The 24,303-nt window shown below is 41.0% G+C and overlaps 1 protein-coding gene across 3 annotated transcripts in view; it reads right to left on the bottom strand.

Moving 5' to 3' along the window:
* Spt20 (transcription factor Spt20 homolog) overlaps positions 1 to 24,303 on the bottom strand; it is a 150,517-nt gene that overhangs the window by 85,131 nt on the left and 41,083 nt on the right. For all 3 annotated transcript variants that reach the window (XR_011711970.1, XM_071656370.1, XM_071656369.1), the window contains exons 8-10: positions 21,156 to 21,254; positions 15,405 to 15,504; positions 1,210 to 1,374 (exon numbers count right to left, since the gene is read on the bottom strand). Coding sequence is in view for 2 of the 3 variants with exons in the window: in XM_071656370.1 (XP_071512471.1) it covers positions 1,210 to 1,374; positions 15,405 to 15,504; positions 21,156 to 21,254 (364 nt within the window). In the remaining variant the exon portion in view is untranslated. The remainder of the gene's footprint in view (positions 1 to 1,209; positions 1,375 to 15,404; positions 15,505 to 21,155; positions 21,255 to 24,303) is intronic.

The following is a 24,303-nucleotide window of genomic DNA, read 5'->3' as shown; positions in this document are numbered from 1 at the left end:
CCCCTATCCCCAGGGACAATATATAGTCTATCCATAGCCCACGCCTCGCAACCATACAACATTGTTGGAACCACTATTCCTTCAAACATACCCATTTTTGCTCTCCGAGATAAGGTTCTCTCTTTCCACACACTCTTCATCACTCCAAGAACCTTTGCCCCTTCCCCCACCCTGTGACTCACTTCCGATTCCATGGTTCTATTTGCTGCTAAGTCCACTCCCAGATATCTAAAACACTTCATTTCGTCCACAGCATATCAAAAGACATATAAGCTGACCAAAGGTAATTACAGGTGAAAATGCACACCCATATGAGTGATGCAATGTGCAGGGGACACGAAGGACACAACTAGAGTCAATGAAAGAAACAACGATATGCACAAGAAGAAAGGTAAAACATATTCATCCACCTATAATCAATCCAGGACCAATTTCTGTGTAAGAGTCCTTGTGTTACCCAGAACCAGTCTAAAAGCTCCAGCAACCCAAGGCTGCACTACTTTTAGTAGCAGGAAAATGTAGACTCCTTTGGAGTAAGAAGTTCTTTGATGAGACTATACTCCCAATGAAAAAAACCTTGTTAAATGTGAATGTTCACTCAAGATGTATACTTGAGCAAGCAGTCTTGTAACACACTGCAAAATGTACAAACACTTATACAGTAAAGTGACATATGCTTTATTGACATCTAATGCCTATACAACTATGAGAGTTGTGTGATATTACCTAGTTGTGTTGTAGGGGTGGATATCTTACACTCATGGGGCCCATTCTCTTGAAAATTTTTCATTATCAAATAACTCCTTAAACTTACATATGCTGACTGCATTAACCATGTTCTCAGTAATCTAATTCCATTCAACCACTTCCTTAAATTTTTTCTAAACAAGTTTCTTAATTTCATTTTATGTTTTTTGGCTGCTCTTTCCCCACATCTCTCATAGAATTATATTTACATGTTTCAAAAACTTAAAAATTGTGATCACATCACCCCCTGCCCTTGACATTTGCAAACTACCCAATTAAGGAAAACTCATCCCCTTTTTTAAGAAATTCACTTACTATACCATCCACTCCAGTCAACTTTACACATTTCATCTCAGCATGGCTCTCACCACCTCTTCTCTCTTAATCACTCACCTTTCACATCATATAAATAATGAAAAAAATGATGTAAGACATTCTAAGGGAACTCTCCAATCATCTCACCTGTTGTATTGGCTGCTGAGCCTGTGGTTGCTGTTGTGATTGTTGTTGTGTTTGCTGCGACTGCTGTTGTCCAGACTGTTGTGCAGAGGACTGTTTAAGCAATTCCACATCTTTTTTATCACGGCTACCTGGCATAAATGTTGAGTATGCTGCCTGCCCTGCAACCTACAAAAAAAAAAAAAAAATGGACTGAACTAGGGCATGTGAAGCATCTAGGATAAACCATGAAAAGGTCTGAGGGGCCTGGATGTGGATAGGGAATACATGGGAAGTACTCTTTCTCCACTATCCCCAGGTATATATGAGTGGATTGGACATTCTTCATCTATTTCATGGCACTACCTCGCTGATGCAGGAAACAGTGATTAAGTATAATATATATATATAAATAAGAGATAGTGAAAGCATTGTAGAAGATGAAATCCGGCAAGGTGGTAGGTTTGGATACTACTGCAGTTGAATTTCTTAAGAAAGGGGAAGATTGTGTTGTTGATTGGCTGGTAAGGATATCTAATGTATGCACAGATCATGCTGAGGTGCCTGAGGATTGGCGGAATGTGCGTGTGTGTATAGTGCCATTGTACAAAGGCAAAGGGGATAAAGGTGAGTGTTCAAACAAATGAGGCATAAGTTTGTTGAGTATTACTGGGAAATTGTATGGGAAGGTAGTGACTGAGAAGGTGAAGGCATATACAGAGCATCAGACTGGGGAAGACCAGTGTGGTTAAAGAAGTGGTAACACATGTGTGGATCAGGTGTTTGCTTTGAAGAATTTATGTGAGAAATACTTTGAAAAAAAGATGAATTTATATGTAACATTTATGGATCTGGAGAAGAAATATGATAGGGTTGATAGAGATGCTTTGTGGAAGGTCTTAAGAGCATACGGTGAGGGAGGTAAGCGGCTAGAAGCAGAGTAGTTTTTATCAGGGATGTTAGCATGTGTATGAGTAAGAAGAGAGGAAAGTGATTGGTTCCCAGTAAAGGTAAGTCTGCGGCAGGGTTGTGTGATGTCTCCATAGTTGTTTAATTTCTTAACGGATGGGGTGATTAGGGAGGTATATGCAAGAGTTTAGGAGAGAGGGTAGGTATGCAGTTTGTTGGGGACGAGAAGGCCTGGGAAGTGAGTAAGTTGTTCTTTGCTGATGACACAACTCTGGTGGCTGACTCGAGGGATAAACTTCAAAAGTTGGTGATTGAGTTTAGAAAAGCGTGTGAAAGGAGAAAGTTGAGAGTGAATGAGAACAAGAGCAAGGTAATTAGGTTCAGAAGGGTTGAGGAAAGGGTAAATTGGGAAGTAAGTTTGAATGGAGAAAAATTGGAGGAAATGAAGTGTTTTAAAAATCTGGGAGAGGATTAAGATGCAAATGGAACCATGAAAGTGAGTCACAGGTGGAAGGGGGCACGAAGGTCCTGGAAACAATGAAGAATGTGTGGAAGTAGAGAATGGTATTTCGGGAAGCAAAAAAATTGGGTATGTTTGAAGGAATAGTACTTCAGAGGGGGTGACTGTATTGTTGACTGGTTGGTAAGGTTATTTAATGTATGTATGATTCATGGTGAGGTGCCTGAGGATTGGCGGAATGCGTGCATAGAGCCATTGTACAAAGGCAAACGGGATAAGAGTGAGTGCTCATATTACAGAGGTATAAGTTTGTTGAGTATTCCTGGTAAATTATATGGGAGGGTATTGATTGAGAGGGTGAAGGCATGTACAGAGCATCAGACTGGGGAAGAGCAGTGTGGTTTCAGAAGTGGTAGAGGATGTGTGGATCAGGTGTTTGCTTTGAAGAATGTATGTGAGAAATACTTAGAAAAGCAAATGGATTTGTATGTAGCATATATGGATCTAGAGAAGGCATTGGAGAAAAATGTAGCTTAGACATTGAAGCTTATTGATACAGTGGTTAAATTGATGAGAACTGCTATTGACGTTTGTGTAAATAAATTATACATTTCCTTTTTTCCATAGCCAGAGGTTGAACCATTATGTGACATTCATTTTTTTTTATTCATTTCAAGCTAGAAGTTTCAGTTTTCTAAATTGTTTCTTACATTTTCATATGTATATATATGTATGTGTGTGTGTGTGTATATGTGCGTATGTATGTGTATGTGTGTGTATGTGTATATGTATATATATGTATGTGTGTGTGTGTATATGTGCGTATGTATGTGTATGTGTGTGTATGTGTATATGTATATATATATGTATATTATCCCTGGGGATAGGGGTGAAAGAATACTTCCCACGTATTCCTCGCGTGTCGTAGAAAGCGACTAGAGGGGACGGGAGCGGGGGGCCAGAAATCCTCCCCTCCTTGTATTAACTTTCTAAAATGGGAAACAGAAGAAGGAGTCATGTGGGGAGTGCTCATCCTCCTCGAAGGCTCAGAGTGGGGTGCCTAAATGTGTGTGGATGTAACCAAGATGTGAAAAAAGGAGAGATAGGTAGTATGTTTGAGGAAAGGAACCTGGATGTTTTGGCTCTGAGTGAAACGAAGCTCAAGGGTAAAGGGGAAGAGTGGTTTGGGAATGTCTGGGGAGTAAAGTCAGGGGTTAGTGAGAGGACAAGAGCAAGGGAAGGAGTAGCAATACTCCTGAAACAGGAGTTGTGGGAGTATGTGATAGAGTGTAAGAAAGTAAATTCTCGATTAACATGGGTAAAACTGAAAATTGATGGAGAGAGGTGGGTGATGATTGGTGCATATGCACCTGGGCATGAGAAGAAAGATCATGAGAGGCAAGTGTTTTGGGAGCAGCTGAATGAGTGTGTTAGTGGTTTTGATGCACGAGACCGGGTTATAGTGATGGGTGATTTGAATGCAAAAGTGAGTAATGTGGCAGTTGAGGGAATAATTGGTATACATGGGGTGTTCAGTGTTGTAAATGGAAATGGTGAAGAGCTTGTAGATTTATGTGCTGAAAAAGGACTGATGATTGGGAATACCTGGTTTAAAAAGCGAGATATACATAAGTATACTTATGTAAGTAGGAGAGATGGCCAGAGAGCGTTATTGGATTACGTGTTAATTGACAGGCGTGCGAAAGAGAGACTTTTGGATGTTAATGTGCTGAGAGGTGCAACTGGAGGGATGTCTGATCATTATCTTGTGGAGGCTAAGGTGAAGATTTGTATGGGTTTTCAGAAAAGAAGAGTGAATGTTGGGGTGAAGAGGGTGGTGAGAGTAAGTGAGCTTGGGAAGGAGACCTGTGTGAGGAAGTACCAGGAGAGACTGAGTACAGGATGCAAAAAGGTGAGAACAATGGAAGTAAGGGGAGTGGGGGAGGAATGGGATGTATTTAGGGAATCAGTGATGGATTGCGCAAAAGATGCTTGTGGCATGAGAAGAGTGGGAGGTGGGTTGATTAGAAAGGGTAGTGAGTGGTGGGATGAAGAAGTAAGAGTATTAGTGAAAGAGAATAGAGAGGCATTTGGACGATTTTTGCAGGGAAAAAATGCAATTGAGTGGGAGATGTATAAAAGAAGGAGACGGGAGGTCAAGAGAAAGGTGCAGGAGGTGAAAAAAAAGGGCAAATGAGAGTTGGGGTGAGAGAGTAGCATTAAATTTTAGGGAGAATAAAAAGATGTTCTGGAAGGAGGTAAATGGAGTGCGTAAGACAAGGGAGCAGGTGGGAACTTCAGTGAAGGGCGCAAATGGGGAGGTGATAACAAGTAGTGGTGATGTGAGAAGGAGATGGAGTGAGTATTTTGAAGGTTTGTTGAATGTGTTTGATGATAGAGTGGCAGATATAGGGTGTTTTGGTCGAGGTGGTGTGCAAAGTGAGAGGGTTAGGGAGAATGATTTGGTAAACAGAGAAGAGGTAGTGAAAGCTTTGTGGAAGATGAAAGCCGGCAAGGCAGCAGGTTTGGATGGTATTGCAGTGGAATTTATTAAAAAAGGGGGTGACTGTATTGTTGACTGGTTGGTAAGGTTATTTAATGTATGTATGACTCATGGTGAGGTGCCTGAGGATTGGCGGAATGCGTGCATAGTGCCATTGTACAAAGGCAAAGGGGATAAGAGTGAGTGCTCAAATTACAGAGGTATAAGTTTGTTGACTATTCCTGGTAAATTATATGGGAGGGTATTGATTGAGAGGGTGAAGGCATGTACAGAGCATCAGATTGGGGAAGAGCAGTGTGGTTTCAGAAGTGGTAGAGGATGTGTGGATCAGGTGTTTGCTTTGAAGAATGTATGTGAGAAATACTTAGAAAAGCAAATGGATTTGTATGTAGCATTTATGGATCTGGAGAAGGCGTATGATAGAGTTGATAGAGATGCTCTGTGGAAGGTATTAAGAATATATGGTGTGGGAGGAAAGTTGTTAGAAGCAGTGAAAAGTTTTTATCGAGGATGTAAGGCATGTGTACGTGTAGGAAGAGAGGAAAGTGATTGGTTCTCAGTGAATGTAGGTTTGCGGCAGGGGTGTGTGATGTCTCCATGGTTGTTTAATTTGTTTATGGATGGGGTTGTTAGGGAGGTAAATGCAAGAGTTTTGGAAAGAGGGACAAGTATGAAGTCTGTTGGGGATGAAAGAGCTTGGGAAGTGAGTCAGTTGTTGTTCGCTGATGATACAGCGCTGGTGGCTGATTCATGTGAGAAACTGCAGAAGCTGGTGACTGAGTTTGGTAAAGTGTGTGGAAGAAGAAAGTTAAGAGTAAATGTGAATAAGAGCAAGGTTATTAGGTACAGTAGGGTTGAGGGTCAAGTCAATTGGGAGGTGAGTTTGAATGGATAAAAACTGGAGGAAGTGAAGTGTTTTAGATATCTGGGAGTGGATCTGGCAGCGGATGGAACCATGGAAGCAGAAGTGGATCATAGGGTGGGGGAGGGGGCGAAAATTCTGGGGGCCTTGAAGAATGTGTGGAAGTCGAGAACATTATCTCGGAAAGCAAAAATGGGTATGTTTGAAGGAATAGTGGTTCCAACAACGTTGTATGGTTGCGAGGCGTGGGCTATGGATAGAGTTGTGCGCAGGAGGATGGATGTGCTGGAAATGAGATGTTTGAGGACAATGTGTGGTGTGAGGTGGTTTGATCGAGTGAGTAACGTAAGGGTAAGAGAGATGTGTGGAAATAAAAAGAGCGTGGTTGAGAGAGCAGAAGAGGGTGTTTTGAAGTGGTTTGGGCACATGGAATGAATGAGTGAGGAAAGATTGACCAAGAGGATATATGTGTCGGAGGTGGAGGGAACGAGGAGAAGAGGGAGACCAAATTGGAGGTGGAAAGATGGAGTGAAAAAGATTTTGTGTGATCGGGGCCTGAACATGCAGGAGGGTGAAAGGAGGGCAAGGAATAGAGTGAATTGGAGCGATGTGGTATACCGGGGTTGACGTGCTGTCAGTGGATTGAATCAAGGCATGTGAAGCGTCTGAGGTAAACCATGGAAAGCTGCGTAGGTGTGTATATTTGCGTGTGTGGACGTGTGTATATGCGTGTGTGGGGGGGGTTGGGCCATTTCTTTCGTCTGTTTCCTTGTGCTACCTCGCAAATGCGGGAGACAGCGACAAAGTATAATAAAATAAAATATAATGATTCATGGTGAGGTGCCTGAGGATTGGCGGAATGCGTGCATAGAGCCATTGTACAAAGGCAAACGGGATAAGAGTGAGTGCTCATATTACAGAGGTATAAGTTTGTTGAGTATTCCTGGTAAATTATATGGGAGGGTATTGATTGAGAGGGTGAAGGCATGTACAGACCATCAGACTGGGGAAGAGCAGTGTGGTTTCAGAAGTGGTAGAGGATGTGTGGATCAGGTGTTTGCTTTGAAGAATGTATGTGAGAAATACTTAGAAAAGCAAATGGATTTGTATGTAGCATACATGGATCTGGAGAAGGCATATGATAGAGTTGATAGAGATGCTCTGTGGAAAGTACTAAGAATATATGGCATGGGAGGCAAGTTGTTAGAAGCAGTGAAAAGCTTTTATCAAGGATGTAAGGCATGTGTACGTGTAGGAAGAGAGAAAAGTGATTAGTTTTCAGTGAATGTAAGTTTGCGGCAGGGGTGTGTGATGTCTCTATGGTTGTTTAATTTGTTTATGGATGGAGTTGTTAGGGAGGTGAATGCAAGAGTTTTGGAAAGAGGGGCAAGTATGAAGTCTGTTGGGGATGAGAGAGCTTGGGAAGTGAGTCAGTTGTTGTTCGCTGATGATACAGCGCTGGTGGCTGATTCATGTGAGAAACTGCAGAAGCTGGTGACTGAGTTTGGTAAAGTGTGTGAAAGAAGAAAGTTAAGAGTAAATGTGAATAAGGGCAAGGTTATTAGGTACAGTAGGGTTGAGGGTCAATTCAATTGGGAGGTGAGTTTGAATGGAGAAAAACTGGAGGAAGTGAAGTTTTTAGATATCTGGGAGTGGATCTGGCAGCGGATGGAACCATGGAAGCGGAAGTGGATCATAGGGTGGGGGAGGGGGCAAAAATTCTGGGAGCCTTGAAGAATGTGTGGAAGTCGAGAACATTATCTCGGAAAGCAAAAATGGGTATGTTTGAAGGAATAGTGGTTCCAACAATGTTGTATGGTTGCGAGGTGTGGCCTATGGATAGAGTTGTGCACAGGAGGGTGGATGTGCTGGAAATGAGATGTTTGAGGACAGTGTGTGGTGTGAGGTGGTTTGATCGAGTAAGTAATGTAAGGGTAAGAGAGATGTGTGGAAATAAAAAGAGCGTGGTTGAGAGAGCAGAAGAGGGTGTTTTGAAATGGTTTGGTCACATGGAGAGAATGAGTGAGGAAAGATTGACCAAGAGGATATATGTGTCGGAGGTGGAGGGAACGAGGAGAAGTGGGAGACCAAATTGGAGGTGGAAAGATGGAGTGAAAAAGATTTTGTGTGATCAGGGCCTGAACATGCAGGAGGGTGAAAGGCGGGCAAGGAATAGAGTGAATTGGATCGATGTGGTATACCGGGGTTGACGTGCTGTCAGTGGATTGAATCAGGGCATGTGAAGCGTCTGGGGTAAACCATGGAAAGTTGTGTGGGGCCTGAATGTGGAAAGGGAGCTGTGGTTTCGGGCATTATTGCGTGACAGCTGGGGACTGAGTGTGAACGAATGGGGCCTTTGTTGTCTTTTCCTAGTGCTACCTCTCACACATGAGGGGGGAGGGGGATGGTATTCCATGTGTGGCAAGGTGGCGATGGGAATGAATAGGGGCAGACAGTGTGAATTGTGTGAATGGGTATATATGTATGTGTCTGTGTGTGTATATATATGTGTACATTGAGATGTATAGGTATGTATATTTGCGTGTGTGGGCGTGTGTGTGTGTACATTGTGTATGGGGGTGGGTTGGGCCATTTCTTTCGTCTGTTTCCTTGCGCTACCTCGCAAACGCGGGAGACAGCGACAAAGCAAAAATATATATATATATATATATATATATATATATATATATATATATATATATATATATATATATATGTAAATATATATATATATATATATATATATATATATATAGGGTGGGGGAGGGGGCGAAAATTCTGGGAGCCTTGAAGAATGTGTGGAAGTCGAGAACATTATCTCGGAAAGCAAAAATGGGTATGTTTGAAGGAATGGTGGTTCCAACAATGTTGTATGGTTGCGAGGCGTGGACTATGGATAGAGTTGTGCGCAGGAGGGTGGATGTGCTGGAAATGAGATGTTTGAGGACAATGTGTGGTGTGAGGTGGTTTGATCGAGTAAGTAACGTAAGGGTAAGAGAGATGTGTGGAAATAAAAAGAGCGTGGTTGAGAGAGCAGAAGAGGGTGTTTTGAAATGGTTTGGGCACATGGAGAGAATGAGTGAGGAAAGATTGACCAAGAGGATATATGTGTCGGAGGTGGAGGGAACGAGGAGAAGAGAGAGACCAAATTGGAGGTGGAAAGATGGAGTGAAAAAGATTTTGTGTGATCGGGGCCTGAACATGCAGGAGGGTGAAAGGAGGGCAAGGAATAGAGTGAATTGGAGCGATGAGGTATACCGGGGTTGACGTGCTGTCAGTGGATTGAATCAAGGCATGTGAAGCGTCTGGGGTAAACCATGGAAAGCTGTGTAGGTATGTATATTTGCGTGTGTGGACGTATGTATATACATGTGTATGGGGGTGGGTTGGGCCATTTCTTTCGTCTGTTTCCTTGCGCTACCTCGCAAACGCGGGAGACAGTGACAAAGCAAAAAAAAAAAAAAAAATATACATATATATATATATATATATATATATATATATATATATATAGAGTGTTTGATGATAGAGTGGCAGATATAGGGTGTTTTGGTCGAGGTGGTGTGCAAAGTGCGAGGGTTAGGGAAAATGATTTGGTAAACTGAGAAGAGGTAGTAAAAGCTTTGCGGAAGATGAAAGCCCGCAAGGCAGCAGGTTTGGATGGTATTGCAGTGGAATTTATTAAAAAAGGGGGTGACTGTATTGTTGACTGGTTGGTAAGGTTATTTAATGTATGTATGACTCATGGTGAGGTGCCTGAGGATTGGCGGAATGCGTGCACAGTGCCATTGTACAAAGGCAAAGGGGATAAGAGTGAGTGCTCATATTACAGAGGTATAAGTTTGTTGAGTATTCCTGGCAAATTATATGGGAGGGTATTGATTGAGAGGGTGAAGGCATGTACAGAGCATCAGATTGGGGAAGAGCAGTGTGGTTTCAGAAGTGGTAGAGGATGTGTGGATCAGGTGTTTGCTTTGAAGAATGTATGTGAGAAATACTTAGAAAAGCAAATGGATTTGTATGTAGCATTTATGGATCTGGAGAAGGCATATGATAGAGTTGATAGAGATGCTCTGTGGAAGGTATTAAGAATATATGGTGTGGGAGGCAAGTTGTTAGAAGCAGTGAAAAGTTTTTATCGAGGATGTAAGGCATGTGTGCGTGTAGGAGGAGAGGAAAGTGATTGGTTCTCAGTGAATGTAGGTTTGCGGCAGGGGTGTGTGATGTCTCCATGGTTGTTTAATTTGTTTATGGATGGGGTTGTTAGGGAGGTGAATGCAAGAGTTTTGGAAAGAGGGGCAAGTATGAAGTCTGTTGGGGATGAGAGAGCTTGGGAAGTGAGTCAGTTGTTGTTCGCTGATGATACAGCGCTGGTGGCTGATTCATGTGAGAAACTGCAGAAGCTGGTGACGGAGTTTGGTAAAGTGTGTGAAAGAAGAAAGTTAAGAGTAAATGTGAATAAGAGCAAGGTTATTAGGTACAGTAGGGTTGAGGGTCAAGTCAATTGGGAGGTGAGTTTGAATGGATAAAAACTGGAGGAAGTGAAGTGTTTTAGATATCTGGGAGTGGATCTGGCAGCGGATGGAAACATGGAAGCGGAAGTGGATCATAGGGTGGGGGAGGGGGCGAAAATTCTGGGAGCCTTGAAGAATGTGTGGAAGTCGAGAACATTATCTCGGAAAGCAAAAATGGGTATGTTTGAAGGAATAGTGGTTCCAACAATGTTGTATGGTTGCGAGACGTGGACTATGGATAGAGTTGTGCGCAGGAGGATGGATGTGCTGGAAATGAGATGTTTGAGGACAATGTGTGGTGTGAGGTGGTTTGATCGAGTAAGTAACGTAAGGGTAAGAGAGATGTGTGGAAATAAAAAGAGCGTGGTTGAGAGAGGAGAAGAGGGTGTTTTGAAATGGTTTGGTCACATGGAGAGAATGAGTGAGGAAAGATTGACCAAGAGGATATATGTGTCGGAGGTGGAGGGAACGAGGAGAAGAGGGAGACCAAACTGGAGGTGGAAAGATGGAGTGAAAAAGATTTTGTGTGATCGGGGCCTGAACATGCAGGAGGGTGAAAGGAGGGCAAGGAATAGAGTGAATTGGAGTGATGTGGTATACCGGGGTTGACGTGCTGTCAGTGGATTGAATCAAGGCATGTGAAGCGTCTGGGGTAAACCATGGAAAGCTGTGTAGGTATGTATATTTGCGTGTGTGGACGTATGTATATACATGTGTATGGGGGTGGGTTGGGCCATTTCTTTCGTCTGTTTCCTTGCGCTACCTCGCAAACGCGGGAGACAGCGACAAAGTATAAAAAAAAAAAAAAAATATATATATATATATATATATATATATATATATATATATGACTTTTAAAGTCTGTGTGCACCATGATGAGGTGCCCGAGAATTGGCGGAATGCATCTATAGTGATGCTGTGTAATGGAGGAACTCCCTAGGTATAAGTTTGTTGAATGTACCAGGTAAGTTATATGGGGGAATAGTGACTGAGAGGGTGAAGGTATGTACAGATCATCATATTAGGTAGGAACATTGTTGTTTCAGAAGTAGCAGAGGATGTCTGGATCAGGTATTTGTTTTAAAGAATAAGCATGAGAAACATTTAGAGAAAAGAGGGATTTGTGAGTGGCATTTATGGATCTGCACAAAGCATATGGTTATGTTTGATAGAGATGTGTGTAAGGCATGTAAGAAAGTATATGGTTCTAAGTGAAGGATGATCTGTGGCAGGGGTGCGTGATGTCACTGTGGCTCTTTAATTTGTTTATAGTTGTAGTGGTGATGGAATAGACTTTGGAACATTCATTCAGTTCTTCACATATCCTTACATAATCATATAAAATTCTTCCCTCTGAATCTCTAAGCCTAATTAGCTGTTCTTTAACTGACAGTCTATTCCTGATGAATTCATGGATCAGTTTTGTTTTTTCTTCTGCCTTACCCACAATATTTTTTCAAAGTTCTCTTTTCCTCCTTTCTTAACCTACTATACTCATTCCTTGCTCTCTTTATTTATTTATTTATTATACTTTGTCGCTGTCTCCCGCGCTTGCGAGGCAGCGCAAAAGCTGGCTGGAGTGTCACCTATATCTTTGCCAATGCAAATCTTGAAGCTTCTTTGCTTTTTGACATCTTCTAGTAAAACATTCTTCCCACTTTCTTAACATTCCTTCCATATTTGAGGATAGTCATACCACATTCCTTTCCATTCATTATAAATTTCAAAGAACCTCTCACTACAATGCCTTGGTTCTAGGCTGCAGACCTCCTTTCCCAGTCTATGTTCTATCAATCTATATGTATCTCTGTTGCCTGCTTCCTTCAGGAACTCCCTCAAGGGGATGGCCAAGGCAAAAGCATCTCCATAACTGGTGAACATCAGTGCTCCTTCTTCACCTTTAATGCTCAACAAGTCACTCTCAAAGGGCATCTCTTGCACAGTGTTTCTAGAGACTCCTACCTAATGTTCCTACCAACTACTACTTAATGTGCCTACCAATTGTTTCAACATATTACTTCTACCAACTGCTTCTATCTTATGTTCCTACCAACTTCTGCCTAATGTTCCTGTCTTAATGTTCTTACCTACTGCCTCCTTCTATTGCTCCTACCATTTTGCCAAAATGCGGAGCTAGCACATCGCACTCACTGCAGGAAAATCTAGTTATATAGAATGAACTAGTTGTAAGTATTGTCATTATGTGTAATAAGGAGAAACTGTATGTTTGTAGAGCGAATGCCAGCAGTCCATGAGTGGGTGAGGCAGTCTATGTTCCCAAAGAAATTGTTGAGGTCTGTGTAGTTTCCACAATTATGTCTCCTCTTTACTTCCTATCTCTCCTCTGCTCTTTTTTCTTCCTCACTTAAACACTGTCAAACCTGAACATTACGTAATCACCTTATTCCATCTGTTGCATAATATATATAATATTCCCAATATCCATGCTATTATGTGTGAAAATAAAGTACAGTTATGATGGTATATCAGTCCCTCTCATTCTAGTATGTTCACTGACATGTATGTAGGTATAAGAACTTACCCTATACATTCAGAAAACTTGCCTCCATGATCCCCTATCACTATAAGAATCAAAATTTTTTCCATTCAATCTCTTTATTATTGAAATTCCCTATTATCACTCCCATCCATAAGAAGTGTGTGTTTTGCTGCTTCCAGTACAATCCTGATTGTTTCTTCATTGTTACCATTGTACAGTTGTTCAGGAATGCTGCAACAAGCCAGAACAGGTGAGATCTTATCTCTTTAATAGGCTCTTTCCTCAACTCAACATTAGGTGTATTTTACCATTTACTACTAATCCATCAGCATTTGTATACAGTACTTTGACCCTATCCTGTCAATCATCTAACATTTCTGATCTCTCTGCAGGGCTGGTGGGAGTGTTGCATCCTTTTGATTTGGCAGCTCATTTATTTGCCACATGACTTTACTCTATGCTTTTCTTCCTCTCTTCCCTTGGTCTATCAAATTTGGAGAATACCTTGGAGAATTCTGCCTTGTTTTCAAAATTCTCTGCCTGCCTAATTTCCAGGTTTGATGTCTCCAAGGAAAAGGTCGCCATAACTGGCCATCCTCTTATGTCTTCAGCATAACAAATTCTTTTTCCTTTATCAATGAAATTGCACCTGACAATTCCACAGCCTCCTGGTTTATGAATCTACCTTTAGTGCTACCCACTTTATGGTACATAAGGTGCTACCCATTATATGACAAAGTCCAACAGTTTTGTTTCATCACCCTCTATAATTCTGGATTTCTCTAAAACCTTTTTTGTAAACACTGATCTTATATGCTCTGCACTTTTCTAAATTTACCTTTTGGACCAGTAATTTTCTCTAACTGTCATTCTATCTATAGGTTTGTCCAATCCCTTGAGCTCTTCTGTTATAACCCCAGATTACTGTCCCACTGCATCAGTCATCATGATCACAGTCTGCTAAGCAGCCCAGAAACTGCTTATGGTACCCTATCTACTCTTTATTTTCAAGAGTTTTTGTAAGTGGTGTATTGGGCAATTCTTCCTGTTCAACATTCTCTCAGGGATCTAGAATATCTCTTGACTTGTTCTACTTCTCGTTATGTATCCTCTGAATTCCCTCATCCTATGTAAATTTGTGTTTGTGCTCTTTTAATCCATCTTTCGGTCTTTAGTTCCTCTCCCATCCCATTACACCCTTCATGATCCTTGCATTAATTCCTCAATTTCTTTTAATTCCTACTCTACTTGTGTTAACTTCTAGTCTTGCTCTTTAACAATTTCCCAAAACACTCCCAACATGTTTTTTGGTGGTTCCCTTTTCACCTCTCCCACTTGTCTCATCTTCATGGCTCTTGTTATGACTAACTGGTCTTGGTACATTCCTTTTTTCACTCCACAACAGACTGCAGTCCTACCTGAAACAAAAATTTTTAAAGTATCTGGCTTTGTAAGTGCTTGCTGACAGATTTGTCCTAGCTTTTCTGTCTAATTCTTGTGCAATTTTAAAACCTCTAAATTCTTAGTCCATGCAGTGTTAAATGTCTTCATTTAAGCCCCCAGTGTACTGCTAGTAAGAGTAATGAAGTTTACTAGCACAAAAATAGCTTCAACCATGAGAAGTTCAATACCTAGATGACAATGACAGTGTTGCCTTTTGGTTACATTAGAACTTTACTCTTTTTGTTAAGTCAAATTTGCACTTTAATACAGTAAAATTAAGCTACATTTATTCACTTCCTCAACCTTTGCCACTCACTCCCTTAATAACAGGATCTGAAAAGAGCATAATAATTGTAAGAATTTGATTCCATGGAGTTGGTAGCACTCTAAGAGCATTCGTTTTAAACATGGGGAAACTTCCACTCCCAAGCCCTATTAAATTCCTACAACTTTGCACATTCAAACTTAATAAACGCATATATCACCTAGGGGCCAGGCCCCTTCACATTCTGCTTCCCCCTCCCCTTTGCTTGTACATTATCTTCATATTTTCAATGCTTTTTTTTCCCAGCAGCGAAATACTGCTCTCTCTCTCTCTCTCTCTCTCTCTCTCTCTCTCTCTCTCTCTCTCTCTGAAATTTTTAAAAGCTTGGATACATAACTAAAACATAAGCCAACAAGGACCATCCTTAAGCATTTATTATGAGTATTACAGCTGATTCTGTACTTTAATTTACAAAGATGAATGTACATCACAGTATCTCCTACAATCCTGCTTTATATGAGGGTCTTGGCTTATTTGCTACACAAAAATAGAAATTGAGCACATTCACTATCATCTGTTATTTCAATTATGAGTGTAATGGAAATGACAAAAATGTAGACTGGCAATTCAATGGAAGAAGTAGTCAACTTATTGTTTCTTATTGTTTAAGTAAAGTCTTGATACATTTAGCAATAAAAATGAGAGCATACGATATAAAAAAAAAAGGACGTTCAAAGAATCAAAAGCTTTGTGTAATACATACTCTTTGTGTAATCTTGACACTTTTGCGCCAATCTTCGGTGAATATCTCCTTAAACTGCTGAATGTAACGGCAAACCTGTTGCTGTGTTCCTAGTTGAAATCTGTAAAGTATGACTACTATTAGAATGTTAGTTATCGAACAACACAAGAAAAAATTTCCTTTTGATATATTTTGCTTGAAAATACAGAACAAAAAATTTAAATCTGAAGATAAAATAGTATTTTTCCTCTGCTATACTATTCCAGTCTAATGATCCTAATCATACAGTACTTCACCTGCATTTTGATGCATGTACTGCAAATCAACAGCAATTCTAATAACCAACAAATTATACAACCACAAGACACCTTTTATAAGGTTCCTGAATCTTAAAGCTATACTCCCTGTAGGAGCAAGGATATGATGTACTCCAGAGCAACATGGTCCTCAAAGCAAGTTTGCTCTTATCTATTCAATGAGGATGGTACAGCCTCACTGAACATGACTTCGCTTGCAGTGTAACCTCTCGCAAGTGATGCATAGTAACAATACCCTTTCGATGCCAGAAATGAGTTTACTTCTACGTAGCCAGCTTATCTTTTCAAATTTTTAACCAGCAAAAGTCAGTACCTTAAGTAGATTCTCCAACAACCATCATAACCTTTGCATATTTACACATCTACTTACACAATACACTTTCCTTATTTACTTCATCACTTTCTTCTTTCTCTTAATCTTCAGATTTTCTCTATCTAATTTAGTATAAAATATAACAGAGTATCTAATTAAGTTGGAAAAAAATGTAGCTTAGACATTGAAGCTTATTGACACAGTGGTGAAATTGATGAGAACTGCTATTGACGTTTGTGTGAATAAATTGTACATTTCCTTTTCCATAGCCAGAGGTTGAACCATTATGTGACATTCATTTTTTTCATTCATTTCAAGCTAAAAGTTTGTTTTCTAAATTGTTTCTTACATTTTTCATATGTATATATATGTATGTGTGTGTGTGTGTGTGTGTATATGTATATATATATGTATATTATCCCTGGGGATAGGGGTGAAAGAATACTTCCCACGTATTCCTCGCGTGTCGTAGAAAGCGACTAGAGGGGACGGGAGCGGGGGGCCGGAAATCCTCCCCTCCTTGTATTAACTTTCTAAAATGGGAAACAGAAGAAGGAGTCACGCGGGGAGTGATCATCCTCCTCGAAGGCTCAGAGTGGGGTGCCTAAATGTGTGTGGATGTAACCAAGATGTGAAAAAAGGAGAGATAGGTAGTATGTTTGAGGAAAGGAACCTGGATGTTTTGGCTCTGAGTGAAACGAAGCTCAAGGGTAAAGGGGAAGAGTGGTTTGGAAATGTCTGGGGAGTGAAGTCAGGGGTTAGTGAGAGGACAAGAGCAAGGGAAGGAGTAGCAATACTCCTGAAACAGGAGTTGTGGGAGTATGTGATAGAATGTAAGAAAGTAAATTCTCGATTAATATGGGTAAAATTGAAAGTTGATGGAGAGAGGTGGGTGATTATTGGTGCATATGCACCTGGGCATGAGAAGAAAGATCATGAGAGGCAAGTGTTTTGGGAGCAGCTAAATGAGTGTGTTAGCGGTTTTGATGCACGAGACCGGGTTATAGTGATGGGTGATTTGAATGCAAAGGTGAGTAATGTGGCAGTTGAGGGAATAATTGGTATGCATGGGGTGTTCAGTGTTGTAAATGGAAATGGTGAAGAGCTTGTAGATTTATGTGCTGAAAAAGGACTGATGATTGGGAATACCTGGTTTAAAAAGCGAGATATACATAAGTATACTTATGTAAGTAGGAAAGATGGCCAGAGAGCGTTATTGGATTACGTGTTAATTGACAGGCGTGCGAAAGAGAGACTTTTGGATGTTAATGTGCTGAGAGGTGCAACTGGAGGGATGTCTGATCATTATCTTGTGGAGGCTAAGGTGAAGAAGGTGGTGAGAGTAAGTGAGCTTGGGAAGGAGACCTGTGTGGGGAAGTACCAGGAGAGACTGTGTACAGAATGGAAAAAGGTGAGAACAATGGAAGTAAGGGGAGTGGGGGAGGAATGGGATGTATTTAGGGAATCAGTGATGGATTGCGCAAAAGATACTTGTGGCATGAGAAGAGTGGGAGGTGGGCTGTTTAGAAAGGGTAGTGAGTGGTGGGATGAAGAAGTAAGAGTATTAGTGAAAGAGAAGAGAGAGGCATTTGGACGATTTTTGCAGGGAAAAAATGCAATTGAGTGGGAGAAGTATAAAAGAAAGAGACAGGAGGTCAAGAGAAAGGTGCAAGAGGTGAAAAAAAGGGCAAATGAGAGTTGGGGTGAGAGACTATCAGTAAATTTTAGGGAGAATAAAAAGATGTTCTGGAAGGAGGTAAATAGGGTGCGTAAGACAAGGGAGCAAATGGGAACTTCAGTGAAGGGCGTAAATGGGGAGGTGACAACAAGTAGTGGTGATGTGAGAAGGAGATGGAATGAGTATTTTGAAGGTTTGTTGAATGTGTCTGATGACAGAGTGGCAGATATAGGGTGTTTTGGTCGAGGTGGTGTGCAAAGTGAGAGGGTTAGGGAAAATGATTTGGTAAACAGAGAAGAGGTAGTAAAAGCTTTGCGGAAGATAAAAGCCGGCAAGGCAGCAGGTTTGGATGGTATTGCAGTGGAATTTATTAAGAAAGGGGGTGACTGTATTGTTGACTGGTTGGTAAGGTTATTTAATGTATGTATGACTCATGGTGAGGTGCCTGAGGATTGGCGGAATGCGTGCATAGTGCCATTGTACAAAGGCAAAGGGGATAAGAGTGAGTGCTCAAATTACAGAGGTATAAGTTTGTTGAGTATTCCTGGTAAATTATATGGGAGGGTATTGATTGAGAGGGTGAAGGCATGTACAGAGCATCAGATTGGGGAAGAGCAGTGCGGTTTCAGAAGTGGTAGAGGATGTGTGGACCAGGTGTTTGCTTTGAAGAATGTATGTGAGAAATACTTAGAAAAGCAAATGGATTTGTATGTAGCATTTATGGATCTGGAGAAGGCATATGATAGAGTTGATAGAGATGCTCTGTGGAAGGTATTAAGAATATATGGTGTGGGAGGCAAGTTGTTAGAAGCAGTGAAAAGTTTTTATCGAGGATGTAAGGCATGTGTACGTGTAGGAAGAGAGGAAAGTGATTGGTTCTCAGTGAATGTAGGTTTGCGGCAGGGGTGTGTGATGTCTCCATGGTTGTTTAATTTGTTTATGGATGGGGTTGTAAGGGAGGTAAATGCAAGAGTCCTGGAAAGAGGGGCAAGTATGAAGTCTGTTGGGGATGAGAGAGCTTGGGAAGTGAGTCAGTTGTTGTTCGCTGATGATACAGCACTGGTGGCTGATTCATGTGAGAAACTGCAGAAGCTGGTGACTGAGTTTGGTAAAGTGTGTGGAAGAAGAAAGTTGAGAGTAAATGTGAATAAGAGCAAGGTTATTAGGTACAGTAGGGTTGAGGGTCAAGTCAATTGGGAGGTGAGTTTGAATGGAGAAAAACTGGAGGAAGTGAAGTGTTTTAGATATCTGGGAGTGGATCTGTCAGCGGATGGAACCATGGAAGCGGAAGTGGATCATAGGGTGGGGGAGGGGGCGAAAATTTTGGGAGCCTTGAAAAATGTGTGGAAGTCGAGAACATTATCTCGGAAAGCAAAAATGGGTATGTTTGAGGGAATAGTGGTTCCAACAATGTTGTATGGTTGCGAGGCGTGGGCTATGGATAGAGATGTGCGCAGGAGGATGGATGTGCTGGAAATGAGATGTTTGAGGACAATGTGTGGTGTGAGGTGGTTTGATCGAGTAAGTAACGTAAGGGTAAGAGAGATGTGTGGAAATAAAAAGAGCGTGGTTGAGAGAGCAGAAGAGGGTGTTTTGAAATGGTTTGGGCACATGGAGAGAATGAGTGAGGAGAGATTGACCAAGAGGATATATGTGTCGGAGGTGGAGGGAACGAGGAGAAGAGGGAGACCAAATTGGAGGTGGAAAGATGGAGTGAAAAGGATTTTGTGTGATCGGGGCCTGAACATGCAGGAGGGTGAAAGGAGGGCAAGAAATAGAGTGAATTGGAGTCATGTGGTATACAGGGGTTGACGTGCTGTCAGTGGATTGAAGCAAGGCATGTGAAGCGTCTGGGGTAAACCATGGAAGGCTGTGTAGGTATGTATATTTGCGTGTGTGGACGTGTGTATGTACATGTGTATGGGGGGGGGGTTGGGCCATTTCTTTCGTCTGTTTCCTTGCGCTACCTCGCAAACGCGGGAGACAGCGACAAAGTATAAAAAAAAAAAAAAAAAAAAAAAAATCTAATTAAGCTCAAATTACTAAAACACATGGGCACTTTACTCAGAACACTGCACTCAGAACAATCACTGGCTGCTAAGCAACCACAAACATTCAACATTTACACAATGAAATAGAGATCCTCCTTATACAACCTATTTCAATATGCCTGGCACTCAGTATCATGCCACAGCATTAGACCCCTTCTATCCAAACCACTCCATAACTAAACACCAACCCCAAATGAATTAGAAAACTTATCCCTGCCTAACACTTTAGCAAGCTTTACTCACTGATATCCCCATCTCTAAAAAATATAACACTGACAAAACACATACACACAAACGAAATCCATCAAGCACTAAAAAAATGCCCTTCCAACTCAGACTTATACAAGGGGTCTCCTGTTTATAAACAGGTTACGTTCCTGACCCAGTTCACAAGTCAAAAGGTAGAAAGAAATGAAAAAAATCAGTAAATATATATACCTGACTGTAATAATGTATTAAAGATTGTTAACCACAGTAAATACAGTTAATAGAACATCACATAAAGCAACATTATAACATAGAAAGATGTACATTAAATAGTTCCACAGTTTGTAAGTATGATTAACAGATTGTATGTTGGGATAAGAATTAAATACCTATTTTGAACCTGTCTGCAAGTGCAGTTGTTTGAAGGTCGGGCATTTATAAGACAAGGATCCTCTGAACTCCACCCCACCATATATACACCAATCAGAAGCAACACTTCTTAGATAAACATGTCACACTTTTCTGTTTACGATGCTGGCATCATCTGTCCCTACAATTATATAAACACCATTTCAACATATCTAAAGGCCCTTCATGCCCACAATGCAACTACAGGAAACAAAAACTACAAACACTAAATAATTACTTGCCCTGCACTCTCCGCACATAGATGGACAAAGATGGACATGCAACATCACTATACTTTATAACCTATAGCCCCAACTAATGGATGTATCTGGCTTTCTGAGCCCTAGGGTATCTTAACAGATAGAAGTGACTCCTGGGGCAGGAAGTACAGGCACTTTTCAATTCAAGCTACGGTTATGTCCACTCTAGATGTCATGCATCATGCTTCAAACCAGTGCCCCCTATCCTTGGTTTCGATGACTACTTCATACACCATGGTTCAGCCTACTGACAGCATGGCTCCCGCTGTATACTACAATGCTCCAATTCTCTCCATCCCATGCACATCTCGCAACATTTTTCCATGTCCAGACTCCAACAACTCAAAGCCTCTCACTCCATCCTTCCATTTCCTTCTCAGTTTTCCTCTCCCCTTTGTTCCCTCCACTTCTACCATATATATATTCTCTTAGTCAATCTCTCTTCACTCATCCCTTCCATACACCCTAACAATTCTGGCACACAACAAAGGACAATAAAATGCAACCCACAATAAGAGATCACTTAGAAGGTACTTACTTGCATGTAGATCCATTCTGTTTGCCTTCCTGATAATCACGATCAACATAAAGTTCACCAAAATACACCTCATCTGTCTTTCTCTGAGATATGGTCAACCTGTAAGCATATAAGCAAATTAAAGGGCAGCCTGAACAATCTTGTTCTCTTCACAAACTTAGCTCACACATGATTTCACCATTCAGTATGTGTTTTCTCATATCATTTTCTACAACTTCATGTAATAATTCATTAATATTGGTTAACATACATACAAAAGTTGTCAGATTACTGAAATCCTTTAAAACTTAATTCACTTCATTTATGAACCAATACAGAATTCAGAACCAAAATCTCCAAACTTCAAGAATCACTAATAACTGATGAAAATTTTGAGAAATATGTCTTGATCAATAAAATCTATCTTAATTACCAATTCAATCCAAATCTTAACAAATTAACTCCAAAACTATCTTTATAGAAAACTGCTTCTCCCACTTTTACTAAATTGCATTAGAAACATACAAAAAATTATTTCATTTGCAGAGATCCACCCTTAAGGTGTCATTTATGATGTATTACAGCCAAAGCCCACCACACAAAGCCAAGCCTTAACGACTATTCCATGGTTTACCTTGACTATTTCATACGCCCTTGCTAAATACAATGACGGCATGTGACCCCACTTCTCTCCTCTGTGTACCAACATCAATCCAATAAATCATTCTGTCCCATGTATCCCTCTCATCCCTCTGAATTCTTTCATTCCATCCTTCTATATCTTTCGTTTCCTCTCCCTTAACCTAAGTTAGCAACATGAAAAGATTAAATGACCAAAAAGAGATTCACTATAACTCTCATTAAATATATACAAATGGGCAGAAATGAAGCAGATATAATCTAACAAGGATGAATTTGAGCAAGAAAGTAACTGAAGCAATCAATATTACATTGATGACACCATATCATGGCTTAACAAGGGAATCAGTGATAGAAAGTTAAATAAAGTCATCATAAAAGAAAGGAATTCAAACATCATGTTGAAAAGATAAGATTATAGAGCCAAGTAATAAGTACTGTAGTACAATAATAAAGACTTTGACTATGAGAAAAAGAACAATATTATTGAAAATGTTCAATGTATACTGAAAAAAAAGTATATCACTTATTATTTATTTTAATTTGTCGCTGTCTCCCGCGTTAGCGAGGTAGTACAAGGAAACAGACGAAAGAATGGCCCAACACACCCACATACACATGAATATACATACACGTCCACACACACAATTATACATACCTATACATCTCAACGTATACATATATATACACACACAAACATATACATATATACACATGTACATAATACATACTGTCTGCCTTTATTCATTCCCATCGCCACCCCACCACACATGAAATAACAACCACCTCACCCCACATGTGCGTGAGGTTGCGCTAGGAAAAGACAACAAAGGCCACTTTCGTTCACACTCAGTCTCTAGCTGTCATGTAATAATGCACTGAAACCACAGCTTCCTTTCCACGTTCAGGCCCCACAGAACTTTCCATGGTTTACCCCAGACGCTTCACATGCCCTGGTTCAATCCATTGACAGCACGTCGACCCCAGTATACCACATCATTCCAATTCACTCTATTCCTTGCATGCCTTTCACCCTCCTCCATTTTCAGGCCCTGATCACTCAAAATCGTTTTCACTCCATCTTTCCACCCACAATTTGGTCTCCCACTTCTCCTCGTTCCCTCCACCTCTGACGCATATATCCTCTTGGTCAATCTTTCCTCACTCATTCTCTCCATGTGACCAAACTATTTCAAAACACCCTCTTCTGCTCTCTCAACCACACTCTTTTTATTTCCACACATCTCTCTTACCCTTACATTACTTACTCAATCAAACCACCTCACACCATGTATTGTCCTCAAACATCTCATTTCCAGCACATCCACCCTCCTGCGCACAACTCTATCCATAGCCCATGCCTCGCAACCATACAACATTGTTGGAACCACTATTCCTTCAAACATACCCATTTTTGCTTTCCGAGATAATGTTCTCGACTTCCACACATTCTTCAAGGCATCCAGAATTTTCGCCCCCTCCCCCACCCTATGATTCACTTCCGCTTCCATGTTTCCATCCACTGCCAAATCCACTCAAAATCTTTTTCACTCCATCTTTCCACCTCTAATTGGGTCTCCCACTTGTCCTCGTTCTTTCCACCTCTGACACATATATCCTCTTGGTTAATCTTTCCTCACTCATTCTCTCCATGTGCCCAAACCATTTCAAAACACCCTCTTCTGCTCTCTCAACCATGCTCTTCTTACTTCCACATATCTCTCTTACCCTTACATTACTTACTCGATCAAACCACCTCACACCACACATTGTCCTCAAACATCTCATTTCCAGCACATCCATCCTCCTGCGCACTACTCTATCCATAGCCCACGCGTCGCAACCATACAACATTGTTGGAACCACTATTCCTTCAAACATACCCATTTTTGCTTTCCGAGATAATGTTCTCGACTTCCACACATTCTTCAAGGCTCCCAGGATTTTTGCCCCCTCCCCCATCCTATGATCTACTTCCGCTTCCATGGTTCCATCCGCTGCCAGATCCACTCCCAGGTATCTAAAACACTTTACTTCCTCCAGTTTTTCTCCATTCAAACTTACCTCCCAATTGACTTGACCCTCAACCCTACTGTACCTAATAACCTTGCTCTTATTCACATTTACTCATAACTTTCTTCTTTCACACACTTTACCAAACTCAGTCACCAGCTTCTGCAGTTTCTCACATGAATCAGCCATCAGCACTGTATCATCAGCAAACAGCAACTGACTCACTTCCCAAGCTCTCTCATCCACAACAGACTGCATACTTGCTCCTCTTTCCAAAACTCTTGCATTCACCTCCCTAACAACCCCATCCATAAACAAATTAAACAAGCATGGAGACATCAAACACCCCTGCCGCAAACTTACATTCACTGAGAACCAATCATTTTCCTCTCTTCCTACACGTACACCAGCCTTACATCCTCGATAAAAGCTTTTCACTGCTTCTAACAACTTGCCTACCACACCATATATTCTTAGTACCTTCCACATAGCATCTCTATCAACTCTATCATATGCC

Source organism: Panulirus ornatus, chromosome 62, assembly GCF_036320965.1.
Source record: "Panulirus ornatus isolate Po-2019 chromosome 62, ASM3632096v1, whole genome shotgun sequence".
Lineage (NCBI taxonomy): Eukaryota > Metazoa > Arthropoda > Malacostraca > Decapoda > Palinuridae > Panulirus > Panulirus ornatus.
Note: the sequence above shows the minus strand (reverse complement) of the source record. Positions and strands in the feature narration are given on the sequence as shown.